The 14,962-nt window shown below is 41.9% G+C and overlaps 1 protein-coding gene across 1 annotated transcript; it reads right to left on the bottom strand.

Moving 5' to 3' along the window:
* Nucleotides 1-268: 268 nt before the first annotated feature.
* On the bottom strand, nucleotides 269-11,924 carry LOC127327097 (probable phosphoinositide phosphatase SAC9). Its single transcript, XM_051353878.2, has 12 exons — nucleotides 11,586-11,924; nucleotides 9,438-11,441; nucleotides 7,455-7,562; nucleotides 7,008-7,178; nucleotides 5,980-6,222; nucleotides 5,423-5,863; nucleotides 4,218-4,991; nucleotides 3,755-3,952; nucleotides 2,955-3,389; nucleotides 2,642-2,875; nucleotides 1,900-2,191; nucleotides 269-701 (listed from the first exon to the last, which is right to left on the bottom strand). Exons 2-11 carry the CDS (start codon nucleotides 11,409-11,411, stop codon nucleotides 1,910-1,912), a joined length of 4,860 nt encoding a protein of 1,619 aa, XP_051209838.1. The 5' UTR covers nucleotides 11,412-11,441; nucleotides 11,586-11,924; the 3' UTR covers nucleotides 269-701; nucleotides 1,900-1,909.
* Between the last annotated feature and the right edge of the window lie 3,038 nt (nucleotides 11,925-14,962).

Genomic DNA, 14,962 nt, shown 5'->3' with positions numbered 1-14,962 from the left:
CGCGCGTACCCAAGTTCCATTCATCCGGGTCGCAAACAAATGTGCTTATTAAAATTTAATATTTGTGGCTTTTATTACAGCAAACAAATCTATTAAACTGTTTGGATGTTCACATTTAAATGGAATTCGAGATCATTTATTTCCTCCAACTTTCAAAGATTTCAACGATGCAAAATACTCCTGGTATAGCGTGACCTCTGAGCCTCGCATGAGATGGCACACAAAATCTTTTGTTCAAATTATAGACATTGGCACAATCGCAGCAAAGTGCAACATAAAAGTGAACTTGTAGCTGGAAAAATTCAGTGCTCAAAATAGTTGTTTAAACCTCTTACAAAATTTAGCACCTGATCCTATACAGGTTTCATATATGCATTGACGAATTGTATCTGGCAGCTTCAAAAGGTGCAATCACGTTGATTTCTCAAACATTCTACAAAAAGAACTGGATCTTCAATTTACAGACATTCTACTGCCAATAAAGAATTTCTATATATTCTACAGTTAATATCCCAAGGGTCATCAGCATGTATCACTGCATGATCAAGCAGGAATTACAGAACGTTATGAAGTTATTGTGGGATCGATTGCAGTATCGTGAACAATTCACCAACCGTGAACAATTCCATGATCGACCCACAGGTAATAGTTTACAACACCAGTGTACCAACCGTGAACAATTCCATGATGGCGTGTACAGCCTAAATAAGGCAAAACAAAGTAAGAAAGCAGTATTAGTGTCGTGTAATGGTCCATTCTACAAACAAAAAGGATACGATAGTTTAATATGTGGGGGCGATGCTACTTGAGAGATGTACTTCTCAAAACACCTATCTTGTCTGAAACACCCATGAACTGCAATTTCCAATACTATATTATTCATGCGAACAAAAGAGGAATATTGAGATTTGCAGGGGTAGTTTCAGCCATATAGAGAATAAGAAAGGAATAACGAGGTGGGTGAACTAAAATGGTCATATACGTTTGATGTGTACTTGCCGAGTTAACAAGACTTAAGTGACAAGTTGAACTAAATAAAAAGCTAATAGGAGCTACTTATGCAAATTGTAAGCTACCAAGCACATTCCTGATCAGAATTCGGCTGTGCGCTATATACAGCACAATTCATACTTTAGCTTCTCATTCGGTGAAGCTTCATTAGGGGCAAAACAAAAATACTACCGTTGTGGAAAAATTGAGAAGCCCCAAATGTTTCTCCTTTGCGAATGCCCTCACTAGTGGTTTTCGTGTCATAGGATGTGTAAGTGCCCTACTGCTAAAACCGCTGACACCTTCCCCAGCTCCACCCATGCTCAGTTGCCCCTTCTCTTCGTGTAACGTAAGCCATCACCCCCCTCACTCCTTCCCTCATTGTCCTGGTGTGATCGATTCTGTGGTTGCATGACTGTAGCGTCATGCTCTCGGGAAACCAATGCCACCATTGCGTGTCCTCGCAGCAGCTGCGACTGGTGCAACACCAGATCCTCGCATCCCCTTGATGTGCAAGTAATCCAAGATCAAGACTTGCTATGCTCCTCAGTTATCGTGCTCAGTTTCTTGGAAATGGCTACCTACCTGACAAACTTTGCTGTGCTGCCAGGTTATTTCCTAATTCTGAAACAGAACAGAGGGAGATGGGGTGTAGGAAGAGAAAGAAAGAGGGACAATACTTTTTCCTATTTTCAGTTTGATGCGGCTAAAATACTCTAAATGCTCACGTCAGCTAAACAGGGGAGTTAAACAAGGATAAGGGGATAAGGAACCCGTATTGAAACTTGGTACAGTAAAGAAAAAATAGACCAGAGGGTTCTCCGAACAGCTGCGGTACTTGGTGGGGGGTATAGATGACTTCTTAGTAAATAACAGCAATTAAAATGTCAGGTCGGTGTATACTCACACCTCTTATATATCATACTGCTGAGAGACTGCCGATCTTTCCCATCTCATAGGTATCAGCGTAGTAATACAGCTTGACCTTATTTGACAAAGATAATCCAGAAGCTAAAGGAAGATTTCGCAAGTTTAAGCCATCAATGTCAGCAATATCATCAACAAAGGCGGTGACATCCCCAAGTAATCTAAAGATAACACAACGGCAATCCTGCTGTAAATCCAGAAAATCAAAATATAGTGGTGTGTTTGCTTTAACTTCTGGTAGACGGTATTCCTCTACAACCAGCTTGCCAGACTCCTGTAGAAAAAACATAAGCACATTGGCACACAAAATACAAAATAGGCAAGCAAAAAACTATATATCCATGGCAAGTGTGGAAAAGAGGTTGGAGTGGACATTGAAGCGACTATGGAACTAAGGCATAGGAAACAAATTCATACGAAATCTTGTAGCACCATTACATTGATCCAAAGGACATTTGAAGGGCAAAAATCCTAAGGATTGGGAACCTATGAAGATCCTACAATCCAAAGTGGTCATAATTACTTCTCAAACTCAACTCCTAAAACTTTAAATCAACTCCCTTAACCTTTTTCACTCCCAAAAGGGCTCCAAAGAACAAGTGTTAGAAAGACAGAATACAAGTGATGTAAACAAACATCTAACTAGATAAAAATAACTGTAAAACTATCAATTTTAGTCACCAAATCAGGAAAACTTGGCCACATAGGCAGTGCCTTATTTTACCTGGACAACTGTGACTTGTATATGAAGAATTGCAAGATTTACATGTCTATCTTCCATACGTGTCAATGAAAACTCTCTCATATCCGACTCTGATGGCAAAGGTGAATGGGTTACTCGAGGCCTTATAACACTGAATGAATCAAGGCGGAATCCAGCTATTCCAGGAGAATTGGGTAAGAGATATTGCTCAAGAACAAGATCATTGTCTGTCAACCTCTCCGCCTCAACTGGAATCTGAAAAACAGGAGGGGAAAGTTTTAGCAAACAACTTGAAATAGAGCTCAGAAGTGCTCAGTAAAAAAGCAGGATTTACCCTAAATCTGCCCAACGATGGTGATCCATCTAAACAACTTCTCATCCTCATTAATCCCGCAGATGTGTCAGGACCCATCTCCTTTGGCAAAGAGCTACCAAAAACAACAATCCTTTTTGCATGGATGAATGAATTCTGTGCACTTTTTGGCTTAGATTCAATAAACGAGCTTTCATCCAAAGAAAGAAGATCAAATTCTTCATTAAACATGGTTGAGCGAGAACCATTCGGGGGAAGTGTCATTTTTATTGTAATTATGCGACAGCGGATAGGATTTGGGAAGTGTAGTTTAATGTGTCTTGGTGCCTTATCCAAGCTACTCGAATTTTCTCGTCCACAAAGCTGCGGAGATGACACTATCATGTCTTGCACATCCCATTTTCCTATGAATGTGCGATCATCTCGCTGTATTTTATTACTAGCCCATATCTCCACCTGCACAAGCAGCACGATTATCAGCATATGAGGTAAATAATTGCACTAAAAGAAACAACCAACCAGTGGAAGTGAATATAGCTCAATAGGCTAGTTCAAATACTCTTCTTGTTTCGTACAGGTAGCTAACACCGTCACTATAGAAAATGATCTCTAAAGCACATGAACATTTGTGTTACGTCCATACCAGAATATGGCGAATAAACTAGATGAATTTGCATCAGTGCTAACTGATACAATATGGAATACGGACAGAAAGGCATAGCAAGTAAAGAAATTTCTCGCTGAGTTAGTTGGTACCACTTATGTAGATAAATGAAGCATCCCATGAAAAAGAAAGAAGACTGCAAATTAGGACATCTTACAATTGGGCAGTCAGATGATGAGTAACCACAGGAACTGACAATTATTGCAACTCCAGAAACATCTGATAAACCGCTAAGAACAACCGGCAACTCCACAGTTGTGTTGCCCTGTGGAGCTTTCCAGTAGGACCTGTACGCTCCACTGCCAAGTGGTGCCAGTAATGAAAACAGTGGTGCAGAGTCACCAGCAGTTTCTACCTGGAAAAATAAAACAGGGCAGGATCAGAGCAATACTCTGCGGCAAAAAAATACAGAGCAAGGACAATAAGATACAGCTTCACACCAAAAGAGAAGACTTATTTTGAAATGATTATGTTAGACTCAAGTGTAGTGTATTTGAGTGTCTTTCCATGGTCCATGTGCAACAGTGTCGTCGCCGCAGCAGTGTTAATATAGATACAAAGTGGCAGCAGATCATAAAGGGTATAAGCTAACCATAAATTAGTACAATGTCGAGGAATACCATATGTAAAAAGCTTGCATGTGGAAATTCTGCAAGAGATTCTTCATCATCGAGGATCTGCTTCAATTGTTCCTGACAAGATTGAGCACTATGTGATGAATCAGCTACTCTACTGGGCTCAAGTTGGCAGACCTGATTCACCGCTCTCAGAGCTGCTTTCTCTGCACGACCTTTTCTTCGCAAACTATGAAGAACTCTGATATAATCCACATACAGTGCATGTTTGATCACCTCACTGCAGCATGATTTGCACACAGAACTATCTGCGAGGGCTGAATAGCCACCACCTTGACTCCCACCATACATCTTCAGATCTCTGTAAGTATTGCTAAGCAAAAGAAAAGCCCCTTTCCCAGCACAGCAAGCCTTGCAAGCTGTTCTTTCACACTGGGAGCACTCCACAAATAGAGATGCATTTCCACTAGTAGCTGAAGCTTTTAACGAAGATACAGTACAGACTTCGCATGCCCCACCAGAACATGATTCACCATTTTCACTGATATTCCAGAAGTCTATAGCATGGCCACTGACTTTTTCGAGCCCTATTGAAGCATTAGCACGATCCTCGAAGACAGCATGCCCCAGCAATGCTAGCCTATCAGCAAAGGTGGACAGCTTCAACAGGTAGGAGTAATCAACTGAACGATTTGGATCTACTGTGGCAGGAATTACGCCAATCGATAACAATGCACGGTCCCTTTCAGCAGCAGAAAGATCAAGATAAAGACGTTTTATTTCAAGCTTCATCATCTGCTCAAAATTAAGGCTCTTCCCCTGAAAAGATGAATGCAATTTACATCCCTAAGATCATGATTTATACTTAACACATTTACAACAACAGCAACAACATCAAAGCCTACAACAGAAACATGTGGAAACCAAACTGACACATTTTTCAAAAAATATCATTTTCACTTTCTTGTTTCGAAATAAGCAATTGTTATTGAGAACAGGATCATTGTATAAAGCATGGCAAGTAAGCACTAAGCAGTGTCAAGCACAATATATACTGTATCTTGTAATGAGCTATAATCATAAGTTGGTAGGGTCTTTTCTCGGTTTCAAACGTTCTAAAAAAATCAAAGCATGAGAATACCAATTTCAAATATCACTTGCAAACAAAATTAGCTCAACGATGATTTAATGAAAATCAATCAATGAACTAGTTAGGAAGAGAATGAAAATGAATTTGTACCAAGAATTACCTTATTATTTCCAGAAAGTAATTCCAAATACTCGAGATAAAACTGTGTGCTGCCACGATCTTCAACCTGGCTATTCACTTCAGCAACAGGCTCTTGTGATGTACTGGCAAAAGGGTTAACATCAAATTCATCGTCAAAGAAGTTTGCCCCTTCCTCGTAGCCAAATGATGTATTTGCAGTGACTTTTGATTGGTTTGATATGACAATATCACCAGTGAGAAAATCCACGAAGTTTCCAGAACCACCTGGTTGAACTGATAGCGAACTTCCAGTACAAGTTCTCTCACTACCACGAACATCACTCTTAGGAGAGGAAGAATTTGCAACATCCTTCAAACCTAGATCGTATGTTTTTTCATGAGTGAGCTCCAAAATTTGAGCAATATATTTACTGTTGGTCAACATATCCTCCCATGGAAGAGAAACACCAAGTACTTCAATCTGTTTCAAAAGATTACTCATCTAGTCAAATAAAATGTACACAGAAGAAATATTTCAAATTGTGAAAAGCTTCTTGATAAAACATCTACAACCCAATGACTCCGTCGACCTTTTACCTCACCAAGCGTGATGGGTGTTCTCGACATGGCAGACGGATGAAAAGATAATGCGACCACCCGATTTAAAAAGTTGACTTCTCCTTCCAGCTCTTCAAAGTCGTATAACAAAGGAAGATAAGTGCTCTCTTGAACGTCCGGTCGAGCACTTTTACCTGTAACAGCCAAGTCCTCTGGATCAATTCTTCCAGTGAGAGGGATCAACAAATTTGTTCCATTTGAGCACTGTGGAATGCAAGCGCCCTAATAAACAAGTAAAGTCACAGTTAGTTATACATAAGCTTGCCAAACAAGACTTCTACAAAATGAAAGGCAGCAAGGAACAATTGTAATTATTTGATTAAGAGAGGTAACTTGCAAAAAAAAAAACTAGCATACAGCAAATAAGCCGCCAGTATAGTATCAGATTGACATGCCCAGATTCAGATAGCAAAGCACAAAACAGCCATAAAACAAAGAGTCCCTCTCAAACATTAAGAATAGTTCAATGCATACAGATGCTTTAACTGGAATTCATACAGAAATAAATATCAATTCAAAGCAGATGGGTACATACTGAAATTGTCACAGTAAACAAGTGAACTGATGAAAATACAAAATTGTAATGACGACCATTCAGCATGGGCTCATGTGTGCAGATAAAACCTGTACTCGTAAAGAAATAAAACAGATATAAAACTATAGGATCAAAGCCGGGCTCAGCAGCTCAAATTAGCTGAGCTTGACTTAGCACCGCTCATTCAAAGTTAAGGAATACACTGTTTAGATTTGGCTTAAAACCAATCGTCCTGCCTCCATCAGATTGTCAGAATTGCAACATAGCATGTCGGTACTGGCAAATCTGATGCAGCTCAATATTAGCAAGGACTGCAGTTTTACTATGTTTCAGTCTTGACCCATTAAGTACACATGTCAGTCCATCAAGCCCAATCCTATAAATGAGCCAACTTGCTATTAAAAGTGAAACTGATGAACACACCTGGCATAAAACAAATATAAGAATATACCAGTAAGATATAAAGACAAACCTCAAGAACAAGCTTAAGGGCATCTATGCTGGAACCAACTCTAACATCTACAGTAGCTGGATACGAAGAATCCTCAACACCGTGGGAGACAGTAAGAAGAAGCTGAGAAACTTGACAAGGTTCTCCAAGGTATATAAATAGCTCAACATAGTCTGCACCTTGCTGGCATACCTGCATGTAAAGTGTCTTAGAATGCTATATGGAAAGCATTGAGATGTTAAGAGTATGAACGTCACGTATATTTATATCACACAACTCAAAATTTTACACCATTTAGACTCTTCCAGCCATCAAGTCATCAACTAATTGTCTTCCAAGTGAGAGTGGTGGGGTATGTTAGGGAAAAATAGTTAATGTACAATAGCTACCCCCTAATTCAAATAAATCAGGTCACTATCAGGAATTAACTCGACATCAATCAACTATATAAATAAATAAGCAATATACCCAAGTAAGATTCTTCTTTTTGAAGCTGAGAAGACTGGAGCCACCATCAGCCATTGGAGTGATACTAGGGACTGGTTTCAGCATGCATCCAGATGGCCTTGACAGCACCTGAATAACACGAAGATGAAAATCTAAATTAGAAACAGAAACAGCACGTATTAAGCCTATGCATATAAATTGTTGCTTATATAGTCATCGGTACCAATAGATCCCGTAAACATATATAAAGAAAATAACGGCATGAAGCCATGAATATGAACTGCGGTCACAGCATCTGTGATGTCGCTTCAAAGGGGGTCCTAAGAAAATCTTTTGTATATGGTACTGGTCGCATATCAAGGCAAGTGCAAAGCTAGAAGGCCGCTCCTCAGATAATGACTGACTTCATGGGAGAAACTCTTATGTTCTTTCCTTGGGTTGCCCATGTTATGATGCCAGAGGTTGGAAAAAATCAGAGCACGTGTCAGATGGAACCAATACAAACTTTGTGGAGTTTTTACCAAGGATAAAGATGGTATGTGGGGCCCACCTTAGGTATGCCAGCCTAACCAAACTATACACTGCCCATGCTCTCAGATAGCAAATACTATCAAGTACATAATGTGGAGAAAAAACAATAGGAACAAACTGTGGTCCAAACGTGTAAAACTGTTTTTTCTTAAAATGCATAACTCAACCCAGATACATCGTGATTTTTTTATAAATACAGATGTAGATAGCGTTATGCTCTGAATAATAATACGAGTATTCATGATCAATTTCAAAGAATTATGCTGTCTTCGGTTCTGAGTTATATATTTCTTACCAGTGAAAACTTAGCAATTAACACTTAAATTAACAAAATAGGGTTTACTAAATATAGTTTAAGATCAATGATTTGTTCTCTATAAATGAACTTCTTTTTTCTCTAACACTGGTGACCCTACTATTTTAGTTGTTATGGTCAGAGGTAGATGATTGCAACTGGTATCCGCAAGAGGCAGCTGGACAGGGTTTGGCTGTTCTCCTCGTCGTACTTGGATGGTCATACACCAGAGACTATGGTAAATATGGGTACTTGGGTAGTTGGATGAGAAGAGAGAATGGAATGAGATAATGACTGATATCTTTCTTAACTTGGTCAAGAGATGTCGCAGTGCTTATATAATTTTATCCTGACTAATTGAAAGATAACAGATTGATATGAGAAGACAACTAGAGGATTTCCTCACTGAGTTGTAGCTGGTGCAGCTACGCCCGGATGGCCATGCTTAGCCATGCGGTAGCATCGGTAACCCTGGACCCACATGACATAATTACCATGGTGGATATAATTGCATCAGTACCGAGGTATGTATCAGAAAATGCCACTAAAGGAAACGGCAAAAGTACCAATTGATTTTAATTTTCAGGTCAAAATAATGCTCAACAGCAACACGCACAACCTCATAAAATCCACAGATAATTTAAGAGGCTAGTGGTGGCATCTTTCTCCCTCTGTCCCAATATACAGTTAGTTTCTCCCATTCGGAATACCTCTTTGTTTTTTCCCTCAGGTATGGAATGCATAGAAGGAACCAAGAGCGAGGAGCCAATGCGAGCTTTATCAAGTGTCTGGTATTCTATTCAAAGTAATGAATGTTGAACAATAAGAGCAAGGTGCATTGAAGGGAAATGCATTGCTGGTTAGTAGTGAAAATGAGATGTAGAAAAAAATTAACAACTAGCATGCCGCTAAATCTGATAATTACAGCGCACGGAAAATTTTCCCAAACAACGGTCCAGAGATATTAAAGTCAAACTAAACTGGGAAATTATATCTTATATATTTTAATTATATAAATTGGTTCCATTCTAATTGTGATAATGCATCTAGTTAAGTTAGAATAGAATGTTTGCATAGTTCATGCAGAGACTTGACTATTCAGCTACCCTATAGAACTGAAATAAATATTAATAAAATAAACTGTAAATATTATACTGATAATGAATAAATCCACCTACTTTGAGAGGAAAAATAGGGATGGATGGGAGATGCTTATATAGCCTCAATCCAAGAAACATCTCAAACTGTTTTTGACGAGAACTATCATTCATATAATTGTGGAACCTTCTTTGCAGTGTAATCTTGACATTCTGAGCAGCTGAGAATTTACCAAACTTTCCAGTCTCCTCCTTGAATATGTTCAGAATCTCGCTGTGCATAGCTTTTGAGCCAGTGTACAACGTGGCATGGATATCACCAGCCAGAAGAAAAATCTCCGCAAGGTGGTTCACTGGGGTAAGCATTGTTGAGCTCTTGAACTGCTCAAATGTCATATCAAATCTCTTCCAGGGCTTTTGTGGAGCCTCCTGGCATGGATGCTCCCACGAGGTACTACGCGTATTATGATCAATGTAAAATGATTTACCTGTTACAGAATCAAAGCGTTCCTCCCATCCAGGGGGCAAAGACCGAGCACTCCGACCGTTATGTTCAGAATATCTGCTGGCGGACAATCCAAACATTGCATCTATATCAAGGGAGATACCAAGTCGACTACACTGTTCAACAAAAACTTGAAGTGCACCAAAATAGCTAGCGGCATTGGTGCGATCAAGCGAGTCTGCACAATTAAAGCGTACGACCCCATTTTGAATTGATTCCATGCAGAACCCACCATCATCATTGTAGATAATCGATCCTTTGCATTCCTTAAGCTGCTGCTTTACACTATAGTAATTACCTTCACTGAAGCCAATGGCCATTGTCGGTGCTTTAAGATGTCTCCAGAGGCCCTCAACTGTCTGCTGTTGCCCTTTTGACTTCACAGTGGCATGCCAGTCATAATTTATCAACTGAATCCAGGTGTTTCCAAGCTTGCCAGTAGACTTGAGGTGCTTGAGAGATTCTTTGAAATGCTCAACTAGAATTGTCTCAGGTTTTCCTTCAGCATATCTTAGCAAGTTGACACACACAATGGGAACCATTCCAGGTTTCTTCTGCCTCGTCGCACTGACTTCATCAGAAGATTTATTACCGTATCTTCTACCCAAGCGCTGGTAGTACTGCAAAGTCCCATTATAAGGATCATCAGCAACATAAATTTCTGCTTCAACTGACACAGCATTTTTTATTTCTGCGCCCCACCATATGGGTATAGTTCCACGGCGCCAGATGTATGAGCTAAAAGGGATTATTTGTCCACCCTTGTGAGGGGCCCAAACAAGCTGCTCGCACTCTACTTCATTGCCGGTGCCAGAACATGCATTTAGGCCACGAGCCAAGTAGCGGGTTCCAGGGTGTAACCGGCTACGGCGTGCAAGGAGAGCAACCAGCCCGCCTTGCTGGCCTGTGCCTCCAAAACTGCGGCACTCGGCGAAACCCTGCAACAGAATGACACAGTGTCCTGGCAAACCAATGTCCTTGAAAGGCCTTGATAACCAACCATTCCACACGAATTCCTCATCTGGTTCCCGAAGAGTCATCCGACTTGGAAACGGCCTCGTAACATCCCTTGTTTCACAAAAGTAGTATTTGCCATCAATGTCAAGATCAGCCAATTCCTTGACATTCTTGAGCTCTCCGTTCCCCTGGGCCTGAGGGTTCTGCAGCTGGATCTTTATCCATTGGCTCTCCACCACGGTATATATACAGCCACCTCCAGGTAGGCCTGGGACAGTGGCACTAAGCTGCGTTGCGACGAGAAGCAGAGCATAGCTTCCTAACACAGCATACCCTAGCACAGCTTTAGCATACGTGGTGCTCTTGGATAGAAATCTCGATCCGTTGGTGATGTGGTTCAAAGCCGCTGCCTCGGAATCAAAGAGGTCCTCCCCCCGCTTCCCCCGGTAGTGCAGGGCGCCTGTGGTTGGGTCGACGCAGATCACCTGGGTGTCGCCTGCTGTGGACAAGCTAACCACAATGTACACCTCATTTGTGTCTAACACGACGACAACGGCCGACGTGCTCCCCCGGGCGGACTTGGTGCGCAGCATGGAGGTTTTCAGTTCAACCCCCAAATCTGACTGTGGACATAATGAAGTGATGTTAGTTGAGATTAATGCGGAGCTTTAGATTAGAGCCGCATTAGGATAGGGCATAACACGAGAGAGGAAGGTGGGTCAAACTCAGGTCGATCTTGAAGAAGAGAGATCTCGCTGTGATCTTACCAGCAAAATGGATCGCGCGTCGGTGGATCTCCACTCCACACAGATCCTAGGGGGGAGAGAACCTCCGCGTCGAGGTAGCAGGCGTGCTTTGGTGCGAGGACGGGATTGAGGCGGCTTTGGTCACGGCGGACGGCGGCGAGAGACGAAGGGCGTGGGGGCGGCAGCCACGCGTGAGGTGAGCTTTGTGTCTGTGTCCCCGTCGCCGGAGACCCGGAGAAGGATCAAATTAGGGTGCGAAGGCGAGAGATTGGGGATCGGAGAGGAAGAAGACACAACTGGCCTGGGTAGTCGGTAGTCGTGTTTCTTCCTGGGTTGGGATCTCTCCCGTTTCTTCGCTTGGTTTGCAAAGACAAGCGAGTCCTGTACTAGCATGGAATAGACACTGGCAGGTGGGACCCACGGGTTGCTCCACGGCACCACACGTTGTTCTTTGCTTCCCAACCAACTGCTTTGAGCATAGGTTAGTTTCTTTTTAACACGTAAAGGTGCCGGAGGACCTAGAGCTGCATTAGTATTACAAAAGGTGGATTTGTATTTTATATCGAGGCTCGTAAAGCAAAGAAAATAGTAATCAGGACCAGGAATTCTACATAAAGGACCTTTTAATATAAATGAAAAACCGATCTAGTCCTTGTGCATCTTGTAGACGAATTCCACACCACGCTCGAGACAGCACTCTGGTTGCCAAAACACCACTTGATAGGGCAAAGGTGTCCGATTTTTCGATGAGAGTACGATAACGTCTATTTGTTGGTGGAGTTCGTGCTTGACGATCCGACTACACGTGCAAAGCTCTTGTGCCAATGCAATCGCTAGGACAATCTTCGGAAGTTACTGATCTTACGGATGCACGATCAGCCTGACCAGCGAGGGTCTTAATTCCTACCTGAAATCGATAACAAATAAGAACTAATATTGCAATCAGAATATTGTGGATGAAAGAGGGAAGCTTTATTGAATAAAGGTGGGATTCCGAATAGTCAGTCTTGTTCTGGGTGTTGGCCTCAAAAGAAATACATGAGAGTTGCAACAATTGCTAACTTTTAATCTAATCAAAATCCGAGTCTAAACGTGACGGCTATGGGAGTATTTAAAGGAGGAAAAAATGGGGTTTCGGCCAGCCATGCATATGGTGGCCGAACCAAACCCTAGAAGGCATTTCCCCCTTCAATACGAACTCTAAACGGGGGCTGACTTAATTCCTGCGAAAATCACATGGGCCTGGCACAAATTTAAAAGTGACGCACCCATATAAATATATGAATGAAATTATAAATTGGAAAGCTCTATATTTCGTCCATGTCTTTATCTTTCAAAGTTCTGAAATCTCCACTTGCGGCGTTCTCTTCAATCGTCATATGTTTGCTGCCATCTCCATGCACGATCATGCTCCAATGCTTGTCCTTCTTGTCTATGCTAGGTCCATCATTCTTAAGAGTAACAAATATATCTGATTTAGGAAGCATCATCTCATGTATGTGAGGAATAGTTCCAAGAAACGAAAGTACCTGATAGTTAAGTTGTTTGGCACGAGCTCGAGTGATTGATCCTTGTATTTGTGTGGTTGTAGGTACAGTGGTTGTATCAATAGATGGGATGTCCTCATCACCACTGCAACACGCTATGATGGAGTGGACAAAGATCCTCCGCATCGGTCTTACGCCTAGAGGAAGAACAACCACCATCGTGTGGCTAAGGAGGGTCATCTTTCGGCCATGGGGAGGGGGTCCAAGATGGCAACGCCCATCACAAGTCCTCTGCTAAGCTTCCACTCGGAACAAGACCATGGCATCTTGCAGATCCGACATATTGAGTTGTTTTTTCCTCCCACTCGGCTCCACAACCGGCTAAGAGAAAGAGCCGGAGATGGTCGAACTTATTGAGAGAGCTCGCACGGATCTCCTCCTTCAACTTACCCCATGGAAACTGGATGGAGAGGATTGAGGACGACCGCCCGACGACAACGAAGCCACCGGAGCAACATAGCTATGAATCCCAGCTTTATTATCGTAGATCCCTAAGATATGCACTCCCTCCTGCTTTTGCTCTTGCCACCAGAGCACCACAACGAGTAGCACAAACCCTAGGCCGCAGTGGAACCAGCTGAGGAGCTCCAGGGACCTACTCGTTAATGCCCTATAGGCAGCACCAAACCTAAATTCTACATTACTGACCACGTCACTGCGCCTTGGTCTTGTGTGAGCGGCATCACCACTAGAGAGATCCTCGGTTCACCCCCTAGTTGTACAACTCGGTTCGGCACCTAGTTGTACAACTAAAAATAAAACTATTCGAAGCACATAAGTGTGTTCTCTGGATTTAAAAAATGAAAATATGAGGATCCAACTTATGTGTTGCCTTTTTCTATTTGTGGATGGCCTTGTATTGTGCCACATGGGTTCAACTTTTGTGTGCTTGGTTTGGTTAGTAAAAAAATGTTGCCTCTTTAATGGAGTGATGAGGGTGAACCTCTAGAGTTGGTTCAATCTTCATTGATTCATGGTGTTTCGCGGTGGAAGGCGGGAGGGGAAACGAAGAACGAATGCACGCCACGTGATAACCACGATGAATACGTGCAAACAACCCAATACATGGCACAGTTTCTTATGCCGGTTGACCATGGATGTAATATCATCCTCACATAGAGGACTTTGGCGTAAAGTGCTCCCTCAAATCCCAATTAGAGAGGGAAGAGAACCCCGAGAAGATCTTGAGAGCTTGCCACCGATCACACCGGCAAGAACCTTGTACAACTTTAGAATCAAATCTAAGAGAGGGGGTTCCCATGTGAAGGAGGTGAGACAAGATAACAATAAGCTTAATTATTCATCTCTGGTTTACAAGTGGAGGTGGGGCATATACCAATTTTTGAAATCAAAATGACCATTGGATCAAGTAGGTGAAGGAGTATTTATACTAGGAACAGCCCTCCTAGTTTAGGTGTGCAACCACTCTCAAATGAAGCTTCAAATTCATGGTAACCTAGGCGGTTGGGGAGCAGAAGCGTGGGCGCACCATTAAATGACCTTGATAGGTTGCAAGTTGCATTGGAACTCTAAGATGTTTGACTTATGTCTTCAAAATGGTGCACCATTTGTTTTTGCTGAAAAGTAGACTTGATTTTCTATCTAATGTGACCTTTCATACGTGGTGGATATGTTCATAATCACGTGTCATGGTGCAGCAAGGCCAGGGACAAATATTGGAGTTGTGTGTGCGTTGTTTGTTGATCACGGCAGCTTGCTAGCCATCTTAGACTATCTATAATGGGGTATCATATATATGTAGTATCATGCATTTCATGCATGCAAAAAACTGATGGGCCACTGTAATTAATGACAAGAAGTGATATCATATATGCATGTCGTATCATAGCA

Source organism: Lolium perenne, chromosome 3 (genome assembly GCF_019359855.2).
Source record: "Lolium perenne isolate Kyuss_39 chromosome 3, Kyuss_2.0, whole genome shotgun sequence".
NCBI lineage: Eukaryota > Viridiplantae > Streptophyta > Magnoliopsida > Poales > Poaceae > Lolium > Lolium perenne.
This window is presented reverse-complemented; position numbering and strand designations above follow the sequence as displayed.

Bases quoted from the DNA above. Each gene is read 5' to 3' on its own strand.
- LOC127327097 (XM_051353878.2), bottom strand. From the start codon at position 11,411: ATGCTGCGCACCAAGTCCGCCCGGGGGAGCACGTCGGCCGTTGTCGTC. The intron at 7,563-9,437 runs GTAGGTGGATTT...CGTGTTATTCAG, and splicing joins TCCCTATTTTTCCTCTCAAA to GTGCTGTCAAGGCCATCTGG. The intron at 2,192-2,641 runs GTAAAATAAGGC...TTTTTTCTACAG, and splicing joins TACAAGTCACAGTTGTCCAG to GAGTCTGGCAAGCTGGTTGT.